The sequence below is a fragment of the Antedon bifida genome, chromosome 7, assembly GCF_963402885.1.
Source record: "Antedon bifida chromosome 7, ecAntBifi1.1, whole genome shotgun sequence".
In the NCBI taxonomy this organism is placed as follows: Eukaryota; Metazoa; Echinodermata; class Crinoidea; order Comatulida; family Antedonidae; genus Antedon; species Antedon bifida.
The window spans coordinates 20422826-20443464 of NC_136232.1; the positions used below are offsets into that span (position 1 = coordinate 20422826).

The 20639-nt window shown below is 34.4% G+C and overlaps 2 protein-coding genes and 1 long non-coding RNA gene across 3 annotated transcripts in view; 2 read left to right on the forward strand and 1 right to left on the reverse strand.

Moving 5' to 3' along the window:
- LOC144848551 (protein FAM162B-like) overlaps positions 1-20639 on the reverse strand; it is a 153716-nt gene that overhangs the window by 62265 nt on the left and 70812 nt on the right. The gene's annotated exons all lie outside the window — the stretch shown is intronic.
- LOC144848987 (hyalin-like) lies at positions 1444-19877 on the forward strand. The gene is made up of 13 exons (XM_078705939.1): positions 1444-1866; positions 5112-5180; positions 5550-5580; positions 9883-10119; positions 11327-11569; positions 12067-12465; positions 12700-12963; positions 13542-13652; positions 13838-14083; positions 17710-17958; positions 18569-18814; positions 19249-19494; positions 19615-19877. The coding sequence occupies exons 2-13, from the start codon at positions 5163-5165 to the stop codon at positions 19875-19877; spliced, it is 2553 nt and encodes an 850-aa protein (XP_078562065.1). The 5' UTR covers positions 1444-1866; positions 5112-5162.
- Positions 17154-17685, forward strand: LOC144848563 (uncharacterized). Its single transcript, XR_013613867.1, has 2 exons — positions 17154-17268; positions 17299-17685. It is a non-coding gene; the product is annotated as an uncharacterized LOC144848563 (long non-coding RNA).

The following is a 20639-nucleotide window of genomic DNA, read 5'->3' on the forward strand; positions in this document are numbered from 1 at the left end:
ACAATGTACGTCTCTCACCCAAAGTAAAATTAGCGAAATATCGTGTTGTCGATTATGCGACATGAAAACAAAACCCATACATAGAAATATTGAGAAACTAAAAGGGCAAGTTAAAAATACCTTTGCTCGCTTTGTAAAGCAGGTAACCGTTTAAAAAAGAACAGCCCCTGTGTCTTATTCAAATACAAAAAGAAGCCTAGAAACAGAGCTAAGTTTAGGGTGTCTAGTAGGCCGCACTGTAGCATCTCCTCCGACGACATCGACACGGAGAACAGAGAATTGTAATTGTTTGTAAAACTATAAAATAACAACAAGAGGCAAAAGTTGTCATCGTTCCCCCACCACAAACACACGGTAGGCCCAGTAGTTGCACACAAAACACACCACACCGTCGTGTTCAACGTAACAGAGCGCAACTTATATTCCCAGATTTGTCAAAATTCGGACATATGAATATTAAAACTGTGTACGAGTGAGTAGCCAATCGCATGTGGCTACAACTAGTCAACCGGATAATCGTATGCACCAAGAATTTTTGTAGTATTAAGTCAAAACACCGTCTGGAACCCAGACTATATTATAAATGTAACCAAGCACATCTGTTTATCTGAAAAAAATATTGCAATATGGTATTTGTATAATTTATATATTTAATAAAATGGATGATTAACATAGTACAAGTATAAAAATACAAGTATTATTATATTTAAAGATGTATTGTCCCTTTGACTAATTAAAAAAAAATTTTTTTTTATATTTCGAAAAAAAGTGGGTCATTTTGAAGTATCATAATAGTTATTAACTTTCACCAAAAATTAGTCGAAAAAAAAAAAATTAACCAAAATACAGACGTTTTTTTGTTCAAAAAATAACTTTGACTTCCAGTCAAAGTTTTCGATCAAAACATATCTCAATGCAACGCGCTTGTTTGGGTACTCTGTATGCATAATCATAAAACTTCCTCGCGATCTGTGTTAAAACACCTTCTCAACCGCGACGAGTTGTAAACAATCCTAATTAGCATCAGGCATAATGCATACTCGTGGTTTGAAATCTTTGTTTACTTTTGCTCGTGACGATTTTCCCAACGAAATGTAATCAAATTAATTTACCTGTTAATTACGTAAACTTGTTTTTGGCTCGAATTTTCAACTTAAAGTGGATAACTTTAATATTACTTTGATATGGCCAATTTATATTTAGAATATTTTTTTTTTCATTTTTTGTGTTTCAAGGGACAATACATCTTTAATATTTAAAAAGCAAAAAAAAACCAATGTACACGAGTTAGATTAGTTATAAATATACTATTTGTATAGGAAAAGGTCATGTAGGTCGAAAAGGTCATGTAGGTCATGTAGAACGTCCGTAAGTTAGCTCCGCCAAAACTGACTCAAAATCACTATTCCTGAACCATCGTCATCCGATCTCCGTGATATACTATAATAAACATCGACTTAAGATTCAACATATTACAAAAGTAGGCCTATAGGAAATGGCAGCCCGATCAACTCGTAAATCTAACTTACGTTTAACATCTGACCAAGCCGTTTCTGAAAGCCCTCCTACTGCATCCACTATCGAGTCAGGTGAGGGCTTAACTGACCTTCGGCGGGAAATTCAAAAGCTCGCAGGAGAAATGCGAGGTAGGCTTGACGTACTACTTAAAAATCAAGATACATTATTATATAATTATCATATAAGATGGAATCTATTCAAAAAGATATGGAGAAATATGTAGCTTATACTGTAGAATCAGTAAGTGATCTCGAAAAGAAAAATGTTGATCTGACATATAAAATAGCAAATATTTCAACGGCAATGGATAATACTCTACCGTCATTAAAACGTCTGGAGACACAAATCGTAAGTCTTGAACGTCATTTTCGTGGGTTTAACCTTAGATTTGGTGGCATCACAGATGTTTTGTTTTGGCGTCCCTGTCACAAGCTTTTGCTTTTTTGGTGACGCCACCATTTTGCAAATAAATGTTGATTTTGATTTATTTATTTATTGGTAATCACTTTTTTTCAGTGGCACACACTGTCGTTAGTGGTACAACCAAAATAAAAAAAATGAGCAAAGTAATGAAAGTAAACAAAACAAAAGCAACGAAAAAAAAAACCAAAAAATATATAAAGCTATACAGTACTACTAGTTTTTTTTCAGTTTTCAGTTTTCAGTTTCAATAACATTTATTTAAGATGGTCACAATAAATAACAAACAATATTACAATAAACAATAATCAACAATTTATATAAGACCATCTTAGGGATCAAAATTAGAAGTAAAACTTGTCTCACAATGACCCCTAAAATAATAATATTAATTCAAACAAAATAAGAACGGTACCGTATAAATATACAAATACAACGCATACAATTAAATAAATTATACAGTGCGCAACATATTTAGTAGGTTTTACAAGATAAATAAAGGGTTTTTATAATGCTTTCTAAATGAATTTACAGTATATAAATGATTTATGGTAGTTGAATCTAGATTATTCCAATACGTTGGTCCTAAATAAGTAATAAAAAACTGGCTTTTTAAGTTTAACAAATGGAACATACAATTTATGCGGATTTCTTATGTTATAGGTATGATCTAATAAACGATTTGAAAATAACATTGAAACAGACTTTGGTAGTAAACCAGTAACATATTCAAACATAAAAGAAGTAACTTGAAGTTTATGAAGGTCATATATTTTTTAAAATTTTAAGTTTTTAGTCGCGTGGAAGCGACTCTATAGTTCACTATGTCGGTCGGTCGGTCAGTCTGGTATCACTATGCGTTTTAGCACGCGACTTATGGCTGTTGGCCTTGTTTAAACAAAGGTTCTGATGCAGATGTAGATGGTTCAAAGTTTAATAATCGAACAACACGTTTTTGTAAAATTTTTTACTCATTTTTCATTTTTTTTTATAAACCATGGAGGGTAGCTCCATGTACATAATAAACTAAGCAAGACAGTATGTGCACATCTAGTAAACGGAATAAAGGGTACAAATGATAAAATTATTATGCACAAGAAAAAATTAGTAAAAATACAAATAAAACAAAACTAGGTGTCAGATAATTTGGTCACACTATTTTGTAAAACCTGTTCGTGAGACCCAAGAAGTAGTCGGATATTGTTTACAATGATGGTCAAAAATCGTCAAGGAAAAAGTGGTGTTTATATACAATGGACCCATTATCAAAGTCTTCCCAAGTAGAGTGGAGCCCGCAATGAATCGTTTGTTTTTTAAAATTCATTATTTAAAGATAAATATGCAAGATGAATTTATTTTGTAAAGGCATGCACATTTTTACAAGTATTGCACTATTCATTTAAACATCTTGTCGTTATTTAATTCTATCAACCGTAAATCGATTATAAACGTTTCATTGTAGCATATCCATCAACATCGCATTTCAAATGCATAACCAAACCCTTGAATTAAATTTACCTTACATTGAACAATTAAAATCGATGCAAGATTCAAAATGTACCATGCTACTTATTTACACATGGTAAACAATTGATTGCGTAATGATGTGTGTCAATTTCAACGACAAAGATATAGGGCTATAGTTGCTAACGACGACAATCAAAACAAAAAAATATCCGAATAGTACTAAGAACAGTGTATTTAAATGAATTATTGTAACCTATGACGTCATGGGGGTTCTCTTCGCATATACGTTGATTTTTGTTTATGTTGTCAAGTTAGTCAATTCTTGATGCAGTTGGCGACATGGATATTATTATTAATTATTGTCAATGCACAATTTACATAAAGACATCCTATCATTAATTCTAGGTTTATTAACACTGACGTACAAACCACGTCAGCCTATTCGACCTATCGCCCTAGGTTGCCTCCATTACGGGCTATTATTGAGAAAAATAAGCCCATTATACAGTCCACAGAACGTCTCAAGACTGTTTTTCCGGAACCACCCATTATTGCATTTTGTAGACCTCTCAACCTTCGTGATATATTAGTAAGATCTAAATTTAAGAGTGAAATTAACTCTCATGACAGCCAAAATCTGGGCAGTCGCCTTTGCGGCAAATCTTGCAAAACTTGTTCATTGGTTGATTCTACTGAAAAATTTAAGAGTAATAAAACTGACAATTAATTGTCTAACAAAAACGTAATCTCATATACTGTAATATTTGTGGCAAACAGTACGCCGGTGAAACAAAAAAACACTCTCTGTATGAGAATGACACAACACAGATCAGCTATCAAAACATTAAAGCTTGATCAACCTGTAGCCGAACATTTTTATTCAGCTGGTCACTCGATTGCAAATTTCAGAGTTATTGCAATAACCAAACCACGATGTCAAAATGGAGCGACAAAACTCATAAAGACAAAGAAAACCACTGGGAATTACAACTTAAAACCACAAAACCTGTTGGACTTAACATTAGGTACATACTCCCAGATCGGTAAAATTTATTCCATTGACTACCAAAATTTTAGTTTAAATATTAACCACCATTTAAGCTGTTTTTTAGTTCCATTCCAAAATTGTTTCTATCTCTACCAAGCTACCTTCTTTGTTTTCTACTCTTATTCAGACTCCACCCTGACTCCTTTTGTTGTATTTCTTTTATTCCTGTTGACTCAGGCAGCACTTGCCAGCTCTTATTCTATGACGTTATCCAAATTCCTTTACTTGCACTGATGAAGGGCTAGTGTTGCCCGAAAGCTTTTCGTTTTTATTTAGCTTTTCGCTTTTTTTTGTGTCTCTATTGAGATCCAGCCACTGATACCCACAGCATTGTCATTTTTTCAGTAATTTGCCTTTGGATTTATATATTTATATGTTCAATTTTGTATCGTATTATTGAAAAGGTTATACCACATTTGATAATTGTCTTTCGTTTGATTACGTTATTGATTTCCTTTAGGCCTAATTGGAATAATGGTAAACATGTTACATTTGCATCATTAACAAAACAATTATCAATCGTAAATGTACCTTATAAAATAATGACTTTGACCTTGTATTGAATTGCCAAAAGGACAAATTGAATTGACCCAAATTGATCGATGCATTAGAAAACAAGTATATAATGGTAAGCAGTCTTTTATTTCCTTATTTGAAGAACATTCAACAAGAAATACGAAGAAAGAAAATTGAACGCAGATGATACAACATGAATTTGTTCTGTAAGGTACGCACGCTTATACGTAAAAACTTTATAATATCAAATTCCATAATTGTGGCAAATTCATATCTTGAATATAAGTCCAAATCCATTGTTATCTTTTAATATATTGTTTCAGTGAAAATTAATAACCTATTTTTACAGTTCTAGCCGTCTTTCAGTCTGGCCACAGAGACTGTTATTGAAAACGTCGTACGAACGTTTGTTGTTGAAAACGTCGTACGATACGTTTGTTGTTGAAAACGTCGTACGATACGTTTGTTGTTGAAAACGTCGTACGATACGTTTGTTGTTGAAAACGTCGTACGATTTTGTTGTTGAAAACGTCGTACGATACGTTTGTTGTTGATTTTTTGAATATCTTTGTTTTTATAGATACTGTTGATTTGTAAAGGATACCAACTATGTAAGTGGTTATTATATTTTAATTATTGAGATACTAAATCGTATTACTTTATAAATATATTTATTGATAAATTGTTATTTTGATGCTTGAAACAATCTACAATTTTGTTTTAATTCTGATTATATATACATACATATACATGGCTGCAGTCGCGTGCTAAAATTTGAGTTAGTGTTTACCGACCGACCAACCGACATAGTGAGCTGTAGATTCGCGTTAGCACGCGACTAATAATGTATAAGTGAAAGATACAAAAAAAAAAAAATAAAACCGCACACGCATCACTAAATTACTGTATAAACACCAATTGTGGAGGGAAATGGTGAATGTTCAGTTGCGAAAACGACCCTACGATTATGGACCAAAATACTATTGGTTCTAGACGGAGTTATTAGTAAACAGAATTATGTTTCATTAAACGGAATAATGCACTTATAGAAAACTTATAGAGAAAGGTCTGCACGTCCCTACAAATGTAATTTATTTGGCCTTAGACTAAAATCGGTAATAAGAAATATGTATTTTTTTTGGCTAAATAGTAGGCCTACTTTAATAGACCTAGTAGGCCAGCAAGTAGAAAGTAATTTTAGTTATGGGGTTTACCTCCTCCGAACCAACACAATAGAGTAAATATATACCAACAAACAACCCGTCAAATTTGTTTGTTGTAAAGAAAAAATATACATTTACTCAACGGGTGAAAATAATGTGAGTTTATCTATGTTTTGTAGTAAGTATTTAATTATATTTATGGTTATGACCTTGCTTGACATCGAATAACCGATTCGTGCTCGATGTAAAAACATCGAAAATAATATAGGTCTAACAGTTCGGGAAACCTCCGGATGCGGATAGGTGGGTTTGCCCAAACTCTCTATTACTTTACTTACTTACCTCAACTTTATCATTAACGCCGACTCTAGTTATAATTTATACGTACTAGAGGGTGAGCTCGCTTCAAAGTGATGTTTTATTGGAGAGGCGTTTATTCAAATAAATATCATCCTAATAAGTATTAATACATTATTTAATTTAAACATCTTTTGAAACTAACTGCCGTGACAGTCGGCCCAAGAAAGAAGACATTACGGCTTGCAACATGGGCAGACATCTCGGTCCTAACAGGACACAGATAGCCTACAGTTATTCCTGCCAGCTTACTTAATAAAACTCAGCTATCGGGATTTCACTCGATTAATGTCTTATCATCAAATCTCCCTATGTAATTTTATAATACTATTCCCCACAATATATTCCGATTCTTTATGGCGTATATTTAATTTGATCTTTATTAATTTGCAGTATAATTTTTATTTTTTAACTACTGTACCTTTCACACGCGCGGTCCGTTCCTAAAATAAACAAAAAACTAAAATGGCTATGACTAATGGCCAACTTAAGCTCCAGTCCTACTATAGTATCTGTTTTTTTCTTCCGTCTTCGAAAGGGACACTGTATTGATTGATGGAAAGTGCCTGTTTCCAGTCACCTTTAGGGTCAAATCTATTATTTTAACTGCTCCCTTGTGTATAAAAGAGAGAAAATAGTTGAAACCAAGTTGCTGCAAGGTGAACTTATCATAAACCTGGAAATAACTTGACCGCCAAGAATTGAAATTGAGTAGAAAATCTACTGTTGAAATCATAAATGTTGTTAAAAAACTCTTTATAATATCTTGCTAAGATAGAAATATGGAAAAATAGCGTCGAACTGCACATTAATGTTATCAAGTCTAAATCTACGTTTCGCGGTACATCTGAGATAGATAAGGTAGGTATCCAAGGCGGAGATTTGTACCGAAGTTTTTGCATTGTGATCGCCTATGTCAGAATTAACCATAATTTATATATAGATACACTTTGTTTTACTATTACTGTCAAACTAGTTTGACAACAAAAGTGTGATATGCCCAAATAGGACATCATCATGTCTATATATAGGCACATCACATTTTCACATAAAGTTTGATAGTGTAGACAGAGATTTAGTAGATATGAACATTGTATAATTTATTTTATAAAAACGATAATTGCAATAATTATATTAACAGTTTCTATCGTATGTTTTATCATGTATTTATAGAATTTGTAAGTCGTCTCGGAAAAGATTAAAGTTACATAATTTTACTGTTCCATGGGCGTATTGGTGATAGAGCGCTTTTCAGTACCCTGAACACTGAAAAAGATTTTTCATTCGTGCCACGCTCCAACAATTCTGAAATTCCGACAGCCTTAGCCAATATATAGATAACCGGATTTGCCAAAAAATTTAACAACAATGCAATGTAGAAAAAAAAAACAATTAAGAAGTGATAACATACATTAAAACTTGTATCAAAATGCTTTAAATTATAGATCATGAATTCGACTAAAAATATAAATGTGTTGTAATATTGTGTATATGTATGTGGCGGGACGTTTATTCAACGAAATAAATACACGCCCCGAAGCGTTTATTCGAGGGGGTGCTTTTTCCAAATGATGTTCTAGGGGCTGGGAGAGGGGTTCGGGCGTTTATTCAAAGCCACTTTTTTCCACACATTTAGATTTTAAACACGTAGATACATGTTTAGCGTGTTTAAAACCTAAACGTGTTTATAGCTACAGGTTGTTTCCTCCACTCGTTTAGCAGTCAACATGTCACTATTATGTTCAGGAAACATGTTTAGGTACGTGTTTAGCGTTGCGTGCATATGATTTTATTGTGGCGGAAAAGAGCTCCACACATGAGCTCCACACACTGCAAATTAAACACGGTTAAAACCTAAACGTGTCTTTACATTGCTCCACATGTTTAAGATCTAAACACTATTTTTACAGTGTATGATTAATACTGTAGTAATTATTTTGCTGGTGAATTGTCGTAAACTAGAACCAACTTGATAACGTTTGAAGCTGTAACACTTAACCCGTTACATTAACCAAAATAACCAAATATAGTAAAGTGCGTTTTATTAGGTATAAGGACATTGGTATTTAAAGCTTTATAGGACAAAATAATTCTAACCTATTTCAAATAGAATGCAGTAAACTGGAAATAATGTGCGCAAAATTATACTTGCTCAAACCATGGATAAACCGATGGCTTAAGTATGTGGTTTACATTGATACAGCCGAACTACATGTTCTCCACCATGGATTCGGTCAATATTCTTCTGGCGACAAGTACAAAACCACGACAATAAGCTAAATTTATTTGTATTTTTACACTGTTGTTACAATAACATAACGTGCACTGGTTTCCCGTACCCGCAATAGACCAAGAGTAGAGTAGTACGGTAGTAATCTTGCTCCGTAATAATGCGGTTTATGCATTACGTCATTCTATTAAGTAATCACGCATATCGGAGTGTAACTAGCGCCATCACAATACATCACATACAGTATGTTGAGTCAACGTACAACATCAGTAAAATAGCTGAAAATTAAACTGAAACATGGTTTGGTAAGTTTGGCTAGTATGAATATAAATTTTGGAATTTTTTTTACATGCCTACACCTATTTATTTACGATTTAAATCCGGAATCTGGGCCCAATGTAAACATATCTTTACATTCTGATCGATAACCTCATAATAAAACAAAATTACACGGTTTTCTGTTTTACAACGATTTTAATATCTAAGCTTAGATTGTGGTAACAAAATAATGCACAATAACATTCATACTTAGTTTTAAGAACAGAATTCATGACAGTTGCAATAGTCTGATTCAAACCATAATTACCGTACCGTACCGTATCGGCGTTGGTGCAAATTGTTTTTTTAGGATATTGTAGGTTGTTTTTGTGGAAAGAAATGAACGAATGAACACCTAAAATGTCATTATCTCTAAATGTTAACTATATATCATGTTATAACAATAGCTGACAGTTTAGTAACAAATTATTAAACTTGTAGCGTTGATGTTCCAAGAAATTTAAAATCCTTCTAGCCACTATTATTTCATGTTTTTTTTAAAATTTTTTTACTTATTTATTTTTATTTAACAACATATTTATACAGGATAATACACAATCAAGTAGAAATAAACTTGTTTTGCATTGTGGTCCTGTCGACAAAAACGGATACAAATTTAAATCTGTTTTATTTATTAAACATTGTGGCAAAAGGATTAAGTTCTCATAATTTATATAGTCGCGTGCTCAAATTTAAGTTAGTGTTTACAGACTGACTGACCGACCGACCAGCCGACCTAGTGAGCTGCAGAGTCGCGTTTGCAAAACTTCAAAGAGTTGATGTTTTATAGATTTAAATTTAATAGTAGCATTTAATAATAATAATTATTATTTATTCATTGAAAGGTATGGCCGTCCACTTTACTAATTGTCCAGGAAAAAAAACCCAAGCAGCTGATTTTGGAACAAATCGGAAACGTATTTATTGGGACGGAGAAGTAGCCGTGTCCGATGGGTATGTGCACTCGTCTACGCATCAAAGTGGCCAGTATTTTGAATTTGGCGAACATACTGTACGGATTGTGGCAAAGAGCCATGACGGGAACCATCAAGCACACTGTAACTTCGGTGTAACAATTACAGGTGATTACAATTACTATACGCTTATTGTTACCATCATTCTTCCGCCGTAAAATGTCTGAACCTAGTGAATATTTGTTATATTTACAGTTTGTTAATTAAAAAGGCAATCACTACGTTCGATCCATTTGTCATTGTAATTAATTGTCACATTGGTTCCGTCAAGCATACTGTGACTTTGGTGTAAAAATTACAGATAATTACAATTACTATACTCTTATTATTACAGTACCTTCATTCCTCCGCCTTAAAATGTCTGTACACCGTGAATTTTTATTTGGTATATTTACAGTTTGTGTTAATTAAAAAGGCAATCATTTACATTCGATTCATTTCTCATTGTAATTAATGGCCATATCAAAGTATTTCTCAAACTTATACTGTGTGATGTCGATCAATACTAATGTACAAAACAACAACAATTAGCTTAATTCATTCGTACTTTATTTACAACATATCAGGCTTGTTACACCGTACTCCGTACTGTACTCCGTACTGTACTCCGTACTGTACTCCGTACTGTACTCCGTACTGTACTCCGTACTGTACTCCGTACTGTACTCCGTACTGTACTCCGTACTGTACTCCGTACTGTACTCCGTACTGTACTCCGTACTGTACTCCGTACTGTACTCCGTACTGTACTCCGTACTGTACTCCGTACTGTACTCCGTACTGTACTCCGTACTGTACTCCGTACTGTACTCCGTACTGTACTCCGTACTGTACTCCGTACTGTACTCCGTACTGTACTCCGTACTGTACTCCGTACTGTACTCCGTACTGTACTCCGTACTGTACTCCGTACTGTACTCCGTACTGTACTCCGTACTGTACTCCGTACTGTACTCCGTACTGTACTCGCAGTGAACCATGAGACACAAATCAGTTGAGAAACACTTTTCATTCTATTACTTAATTACGCATAACAGTGTGTAACTAGTGCCATTTCTTTTTCCGTGTTGTTTAAATCTAATCTTTGTTTAGGCATGTCTGTCACAAGCTTTTTGCTTTTTTGAACATGCCTTCTTCAATCATATTACCTTTCTTTACACCATTTTGTAGACTGTTTTATTTTGAAGAAAATAAATGTTACTTTGAATTGAATTGAATTGAATTACAATAATACAATTATGTACCGTAGGCCTATACTATGTAATATTTTGTGATAATAAATCAATTTTACATTTTGATATTTCATTCTCCACAGACGAAGAGATACCGAATATCACATTTTGTCCCGATGACGTTTATATAACCTTAGGCTACGTCGAAACGAGTAAATCATCACTATCAATTCCAGATTCAACAGTCATCGATTATATTGACGACACTCCCGTTAAAGTAGTTTTGTACGAATCTGATGAATTCTTTGCTGGCGTCACCCGGGTTTCTCACATTTATACCGATTTCTCGTGCAACAGAGCGGTCTGCGAGTTTTCAGTGATTTTACGTTCGTATATCTTTTTATTTTTAATTTGGGATTTGGAGGTCATTGTTCTTGTGATACTTTATAATGAATAATAGAACGTGTGAAGTGACCGGGAAAACATGGCACAATAATTGTTTCCCCCCTTGGTTTAGGAAAACCCCCTCATTGGTTTAGTTTAGTTAATTAGTAAAGTGTTCCAAAATAAGAATGGTCAGACTGACTTTTACCAATAATTAATCATTCGAGTTAAGTATTAGTGTTAGTCAGTGTTATTGTTAACCTATTTTACAAATTTTACAAATACATTTTGGCATAATTATACTGTAGGTCTACGATAATAATATTTAAAAGGTTTATTCAAATGTAAACTTAATGATTAATAACATGTATCAAGTAGATGAATACTCAACTTTTTGAGTAATCCTGGTAACTGACTTAATATAGAGAGAACGAAACAAACATACATTGACAACATAACCTCTGGTAAGGTAAGGTAATTATTTTGTATTTGATTATAGAATCACCTGAATGTACCGGATCAACTTTTGAAGACAACTGCTATAAAATGGAATGCAGCACCAGTAACTACAACAATTACGTTAGAAAATGTCAGTCTATGAATGCTGAACCTGTATCAATTCATTCAAATGCTGAGAACGAATTTTTGAAGCAAATGTGTATAGACTCTGGACGCAACAATGTTTATATGGGCCTGGAAGCAGTCGGATCTACAAGTGGTACACTTACTGACGAACAGCTAGATTGGAATGATGGTACTCCTGTTGACTTTATTGATGTTGATGCACCTGATTTAGATTCACGGTCGTGGGAATATTGTCACGCGTTTGACAGAAGCAGAAGCTATCACTGGGAAGAAGTTTCGTGTAATGCTGGATATTGCGGTATATGCAAACATGGTAACTAAATATTTGTGTAAATAATATACTTTTATTACGCTTCAATCCCCCGATAAAAGGGCCAATATCTCAATTGTTGAAAATTAAAGTAAAATTATTTTGTACCACAATGTAACAATGTATGCCATGTAATATCGTTTATAATATAATCAATATTTATTGTGTCAGTAATTATTATTCTCCAAATAGGAACCGGTTGATCCTAAAATATCTGTTGTTTAAATGTTTTTAAAGTTGTCAGTAGTGGGCCTTCACCTGATTTTGTTGCCGCATTGGAACAATCTTGTCCCAGCAACATAGTTATGGAAACCGAAAGTGGTGTTGACTACGCCACTGCAACATGGACCCCTCCAGTCGTAACTATTGATGGCCAAAACGTACCGATTACCAGTTCACACCAACCCGGAGACCAATTCATTCTTGGAACAACACTAGTAGAGATCTCAGCAACGCATAGCGGAGCTACTGGCTATTGCAAATTCACAGTATATGTAGAAGGTATGTTTAAAGGAAAATACACCAACATTTTCTTCAATCAATAATGAAAAATACCTTACAGTAGTCGCAAGGCAAGCGAGTGGACCAATGAAAAGCGACAGGAATAATCCTTGGCGATTAGTCAAATCACTTGTGTTCACGTCTCAAACATTATGACGTATGTACGTTCGAACGACGTCACGTTGGCAAGCAAGTTGGTAACTTTTACACTTGACAAAGAGCGAAATGTAAAGTCCACTACCTACATCCATCTTTTCCATTATTCAATAAAACTAATACTTTAAACATAAATTGGTTTTACTAAATTTCTATTCTTTCCATGCATTCTATTAAAATAATTTGTTTTAGATTTTTAAAGGGTACCACAGTTGTAAAGCTTTGCTTGTTCATGGTTGCCCAATTCCTTTCCGTATTATTAGCATTTAAAAAAAAATTTGAAGTGAAAAAAATATGATTTGGAATAAAATGAAGTGAAATATCAAATGTATTTTTCCTTCGCTTGAGATATTGGTGATTTTTCATCATCCTTTGTGCAGTGCTGTATTTCCACATTTGAAAATATTTGTCCCATATCATAGGCTTATTCCGCATCTTTTGCAGTGCAGTGATTTCCAGCACGGCATGTAACTTGGGAACATATCACCATGCTGGAAACACTGCAACATGTGGATTTACCGTGACAGTCATAGGTCAGATTTATCGAAACATAGTACATAACTTGATTTTAGAACACTTTTTAAAAAGCTAATTATTATTGTATACAGTAACAGTTTATTTTCCGATCAATTGATTAAATCCCAATATTATCATGCATTATAAAAATATAATATTGTAAGGCCATATTTAATTCTTTTTAAAATTTTTAATATCAAAGATACTGAATCTCCAGTGTTTTCTGGCTGTCCTGACGATATTTCCTTGCCGACAGACGCTTTTCTACCTACAACTAACGTTGTCTGGAGCGACCCTATAGCATCAGACAACTCCGGTGCGAGTCCATTAGTAAGCCAAAGTTTTTATTCAAACGACGTCTTTCGACTTGGAATTCATGAAGTGACTTACAATGCCACTGATTTAAGTGGCAACGAGGCACAATGTAATTTTTCAATAACAATTTTTGGTAAGATTTTGAAAATTATATCTAATAATTCTCAAAAAATTTTTTTTCATCTGGTTTCAAATATATATTAAATAAATCAATGTTAACTTTTTGGTTAAACCAGTTGACAAGTACTTACTTGCTACGTTTCAGCTACTTTCAGTAGCCTTGATCACGCAAATGACGTTGACATGATGTTCTGTCATTCGTCATAGTTCGGTGACTTTCGCCATCTTTCGTCTGATGTTCAGCTTTCTGCTGGTGTCCCCCTTTGGATGCTCGGGTGTCCCTTTTTATTAAGTCATCATAGATGTGGCTCAGTTCATGTCCTCCCTGGTCTCTGTTGATGTTCATATTTGTTTTTCTTATCCAAATGGCTTCTTTTATTTTTCTTGATAAGTAGTGTTGTTCTTTGTCTAATATTTTTGTATTTTCAAAATCCGGTATGTGATTTTCTATGGTGGCGTGATCTGTGATAGCTGATTTATGTAGAATTTTAGATTGTGAGTGGCGAGCGCTCCTGGTTCTTGTCCCTACCGTATTTTTTTCCACGTCTGTTTTGTGTTCTATTATTCTTGTTTTTAATGCTCTGCCTGTTTCCCCTATGTATACCTTCTTGCAGTTGTGGCAACCTACTTGGTAGACTATACCACACTGTTGATCTTTGTCAATCTTGTCTTTAGGATGAACGAGACTTTCTCTTAATTTGTTTTTGGGAGTGATATATGTATTTATATTGTGCTGTTTCAATGTTCTTCTTAGCCTTTGAGTCATCCCTTCGACATACGGTAAACCAATGTTGACTCTGGATTTTTCTTTATCTGTTGTTATTTCTTTGTCTTTGTTTGCTTTTCTATGTTCCCTTTTGTCTTTAACTCTTTTAAAACTCCAGTCTGGATATCCGCATGTTGATAAAGCTGCTTTTATATGGCTCATTTCTTGTTTTTGTCCTTCTTCTGTTGATACGATGGATTCACATCTGTCCACTAGGGTGTTGACTACGCTAAGTTTGTGTTCGAGTGGATGATTTGATTGAAAGTGTAGGTATTGGTCTGTGTGTGTCGATTTTCTGTACACTGATGTTTTTATGTTACCATTGTCTTGAATAGTGATTAGAGTATCGAGAAAAGGGATGGTGTTGTTTTTCATGTTCTCCATAGTGAATTTTATTTGGCCTGTCTGGTCAATGGTGTTTAGATGTTGGAGGAGTTCTTCTTCAAATCCAATTGGTACAATTGCCAAGACATCGTCTACATATCTGCGCCAGAAAATCGGTTTGATATGTGATGGTGCTGTTTCTGTGGCACGTTGTTCCAAGTCTTCCATGAATATATTTGCCATTATGGGGCTGACAGGACTGCCCATTGCCATTCCCTCTTTTTGTCTGTAAATATCACCATTAAATGTGAAATATGTCGTGTTAAGAACTAGGCTTAACAGCTCCATGATGTCCTCCGTTTTCAAATTGGTGTTTAATTTTCTTTGGACTTGTTCCAGGATCTTAGTTTCTTTCAGTAAAGTGTTGTGTGTTATATTGATTGTTGGTTTTATAGGTGTCTTTGTGAATAGAGATATAACATCAAAGGATACAAGTGTGTGTTTTTCTATGTCTATGTTGTTCAGTGCTTTTATGTCGACTGCTAATTGTTTTGAGTTTTCCACATGGAATTCTGTGTTTCCAACCAACGGTGATAATAATTTTGAGAGCAATTTGGAGACTTCGTAGTATATTGTGTTGATATTGTCTACGATTGGGCGTAATGGATTGTTCTGTTTGTGGATTTTAGGTGTGCAGTATAGTCGTGGGATGATTTCTGCAGTGGGGAAGAGTTTGGTTTTCCATTGATATGTTATTTTCTTTTCTTCTAGTAATCTGTTTAGGATTTCCACAAGGTTTCTCTTGTATTTCTTTGTAGGGTCCTTTTTAAGTTTTTCGTACACATCCCCATCTTTCATCATGGTGTTTACCTTACGTTTGTAATCAGGGGTGTTCATGATCACCGTAGCTCTGCCTTTATCTGCCGGTAAGATCATGATGTTTTTGTCTTTTTTAAGGCTATGTATGGCTGCATGTTGCTCTTTTGTGATATTTGTTTGTGGTGGTTTGGTGGTTTTTAAAATGCTAGTAACCTTACCTCGTACAATATCTCTTTCCGCTTCAGTTATTTGTTCACAGGCTACTTCAGTGGCTACGATCACATCCTGGATGGGTAGCGTTTCTTTGGCAATCGCAAAATTCAGGCCTTTTTCTAGTATGTCGTGCTCGATCGGTGATAGATTCCTGTCTGACAAATTTACTACCCATTTTTCTTTCAATATCGTGCCGTTCAAATCTATTTTTTTGTTTATGTTATTTCTTAGTTTCTTCGCCTTTTCTTCCCACCATGAGAGTTTGTTTACATGTCGTTCCTTTGTTTTGAACATTGAAACAGCACAATATAAATACATATATCACTCCCAAAAACAAATTAAGAGAAAGTCTCGTTCATCCTAAAGACAAGATTGACAAAGATCAACAGTGTGGTATAGTCTACCAAGTAGGTTGCCACAACTGCAAGAAGGTATACATAGGGGAAACAGGCAGAGCATTAAAAACAAGAATAATAGAACACAAAACAGACGTGGAAAAAAATACGGTAGGGACAAGAACCAGGAGCGCTCGCCACTCACAATCTAAAATTCTACATAAATCAGCTATCACAGATCACGCCACCATAGAAAATCACATACCGGATTTTGAAAATACAAAAATATTAGACAAAGAACAACACTACTTATCAAGAAAAATAAAAGAAGCCATTTGGATAAGAAAAACAAATATGAACATCAACAGAGACCAGGGAGGACATGAACTGAGCCACATCTATGATGACTTAATAAAAAGGGACACCCGAGCATCCAAAGGGGGACACCAGCAGAAAGCTGAACATCAGACGAAAGATGGCGAAAGTCACCGAACTATGACGAATGACAGAACATCATGTCAACGTCATTTGCGTGATCAAGGCTACTGAAAGTAGCTGAAACGTAGCAAGTAAGTACTTGTCAACTGGTTTAACCAAAAAGTTAACATTGATTTATTTAATATATCTAATAAGACACCGTATCTTCACATTATATTATTTATCCTCTAGTCAGATTGTTAACATTGATTGTTCTGTGTTACGGCGATTTGGAATTGGAGAACCAGAAATCCTAACCTTAACCTGAGCCTGATCAGAACCAGAAATCGTAACATGAGCCTGACCCTAACCAGGAATCGCAACCTTGAACCTGACTCTAACCAAGAATCAGAATCTGACCTGAACCAGAAATTGGAACTTATCAGAACCAGAAATTGGAACCTGGAACCTGACCAGAACCAGAAATCGCAACCTAAACCGCACCCTAACCAGGAATCAGAACCTGACCTGAATCAGGAAATGGAACCTGAACCAGACCAGAACGATAAATCGCAATCTGAACCTGACCCTAATCAGGAATCACAACTTGACCTGAACTAGGAATCTGAAAATGAGCAGAACAACATCGCAATCTGAACCTGATCCTAACCAAGAATCACAACCTCACCTGAATCAAGAATATGAACCTGACCTAACCAACTCTTATTCTAAAGAATAATAATATATATTCTCCGTTTTTTTTAGATTCAGAAGATCCAATTTTCTTCAATGGATCTCGTAACCGTGTGGTAAACACAAACCCGGGCTTGCCAACATCACCTGTCTGGTGGTCTGTAACAGATATTGCACGAGACAACTCAGAAGAGATCCCTATCATTAACTGCACGTACGTCCCAGGACATGTCTTCAGGTTTGGCAACTATACTGTTAACTGTCTTGCCACCGACGATGCTGGAAATTATGCTATACATACGTTCTATATTGCAATTTTAGGTAATTTGGAATTATTTTAATGTTTTTTTACAGAATTATTTTTATTGCTATACGATGAGACAATAGTTAGTATTAATAATGAATTAGTGCATTAGTACTAGTAAGCACAATATACTCAAATACATAAATTAAATTCTAAATTTACCTTTAATTAATGCAATAAATTGGCTTAAGGCCCATTTACACTAGGACGATAACGATCGACGATAAATATATAAGCATGCAATTTTATTACAAAAAACAAAAAAAATTAGCAAGGTTTTCGTTTTTTAACTATAGGATAATCATTTATGCTGTCTTTGATAAAAAATAATATTTTTTAAATTCCAATCAAATGACGTCATGATAAATAAAAACAATAAAATCGTTCTATTGTCACGATATTATTGCTCTACTAATCAAGACTTTATTTTATTGGACGTGTGAAAATATCATTTTCATCAAAGGAAGCATAAATGGTTATTCTATTGTTCTAGAATAAAAAGTTTTTATATTTCTTTTGTTTTATGTATGAAAAATGCATATTTGTCTATTTATCGTCGATCGTTATCGTCCTAGTGTAAATGGGCCTGTATACAGTATAATTATGTGTAATTAATGCTATTTGCAGATGAAGAAATTCCTTTATTCACCAGTCAACCTAATAGTACAATAGTAGAAACAGACTCACGCCAGCCTCATGCCCTAATGGAATGGATTATTCCGACTGTATTCGATAATTCTATGGAAGAGGTGTTTGTGAATTCAACTCATCAACCAAATACGACATTTCCGATAGGAGACACAACTGTGACTTATTGGGCGTATGATATATTTAAGAACGTCAATCAATTTTCCTTCAATATAACTGTACTAGGTGAACATTTTTTTTTATAATAGGACTAGTGAACATTCTTAAAAACATCCCTTGCTTACTGGATATCATATGGCTTTGGTAGTGTAGATCTGTTGACACACTTTGTCAAACAGCAATATTTCAGCAACCTCCGAGTCTGGCAGTAAATCATTGCAAATGTTTGTTAGTGTAAACCAGTTGGCAAATTGCAGATAACTAGTTTCTATTTGTCGGCAGTCAGCCCATCAAATCAGTCTTTGTACTTGTAGTCATGTGAACCTCCAGAGTGACATGACTAGTTTTAAAGAACTTCTCAAAAAATTATTGTAGCAAACTCAGAATGTACAAACGGTAGTTTTCATGTGTAGACTAGGCTTCTCCCGTTTCAAACTCGGAGTTTTGCAAAGATTTTCTAGTGTAAACGAGACCTTACATTTTACTTTTTTTGTAATCAGATACTGAAGTTCCAGTTTTCTTCAACTTAACTGCAAATATTACCGTTTTCACGGAAGTCAGCGTGAACTTTGCGCATGTCAATTGGGTAGTTGTCGATGTTTGGGATAATTCTGGTGAACCTCTGAACGTCACATCAACCTACTCTCCAGGTGATTTATTCTATGTAGGATTAACGGACGTGACGTATACAGCTATTGACCAATCAGGAAATATTGAGTGGTTTACTTTTAGTATACTTGTCTTAGGTAAGGTTAAAGGTTATTTTAAATAATAATCATCATCAATTCTATGGCATAATGAAGTAGAAGATTTTTGAAAATTGCCTGTTTAGTTTTTACAGTGTATTTCGACTTTTTCTATTTCAGATAGAGAATCTCCTGTCTTCATTTACTGTCCTACTGATATAGTCATACCAACATGGTACAGATCGCCATATGTAAACGTGACGTGGCAGTTACCAAATGTCACCGATAACGTTGGTGTTCATGAAATCGTATCGAACTACAATCCGAATGACGTCTTTCGTCTTGGAGGAACGACTGTAATTTATAATGCAACAGATAGAGCGATGAATTTTGAGGATTGTCAATTTAATATAACTGTTATAGGTAACTTTCAAATATTTTGAAACTTGGTTTTCCAAGCGTACACTCCCGATTTCTTCTTAGGCTTTTGCTGACGGAGTATGTGTGCTGTGTACACTTTAGAACCTAAGAACATATGTCATTATGCTAGGCAATGTAATATACAATAACATATATTTCGTTTTTATTCAGATGTTGAAAAGCCTTATTTTACAAACTGCACCTTAGACTTTGATGTAGACAATATTCCAGGAACTGCTTATGCAAATCTAACTTGGTTTGTAACAACAGGGCACGATAATTCTGAGGTTCCACCACACGTGACGTCGGATGCCAATCCTGGTGATATTTTCCCTTTATACGATACTTTAGTAACATACACCGCAGTCGATGGAGCTGGGAATGTTGAGCTTTGTCAATTCACAATTACTGTTAATGGTAATTTCTTGTTTTTCTATTATACATTTCAACATATGTATGATTAACGGCTATTTAGCAGTCCTGCAACCATTTTAGCCTCTGTATTATCAATTTCCACAACATAATGCATCTTTCATCTTGTTTCCCCTTATCGTTCTAATTTGTTTGTATAAAGAACCCATTTATTCACAGTACCGTACATGATGGTAATTTTCTGTTTAATAATACATTGCTTATAAACTCCTGTTGTGTTTTTATCTTTTTGTGTTTGTTATTTACCAACCCCCGCCCTTTTAACTATTTTGAAACAAGTTGTATTTAATTTCTTCATTTAAATAGATGTAGATGTACCGTACTTCACGAATTTCACTGAAGACATTCAAGTG

What these genes read in the sequence shown, in the direction of transcription:
- LOC144848987 (XM_078705939.1), top strand. An exon ending in TTGTAAAGGATACCAACTAT is followed by an intron (nt 5,581 to 9,882) that starts GTAAGTGGTTAT and finishes ATTCATTGAAAG; the next exon opens with GTATGGCCGTCCACTTTACT. An exon ending in CTTCGGTGTAACAATTACAG is followed by an intron (nt 10,120 to 11,326) that starts GTGATTACAATT and finishes CATTCTCCACAG; the next exon opens with ACGAAGAGATACCGAATATC.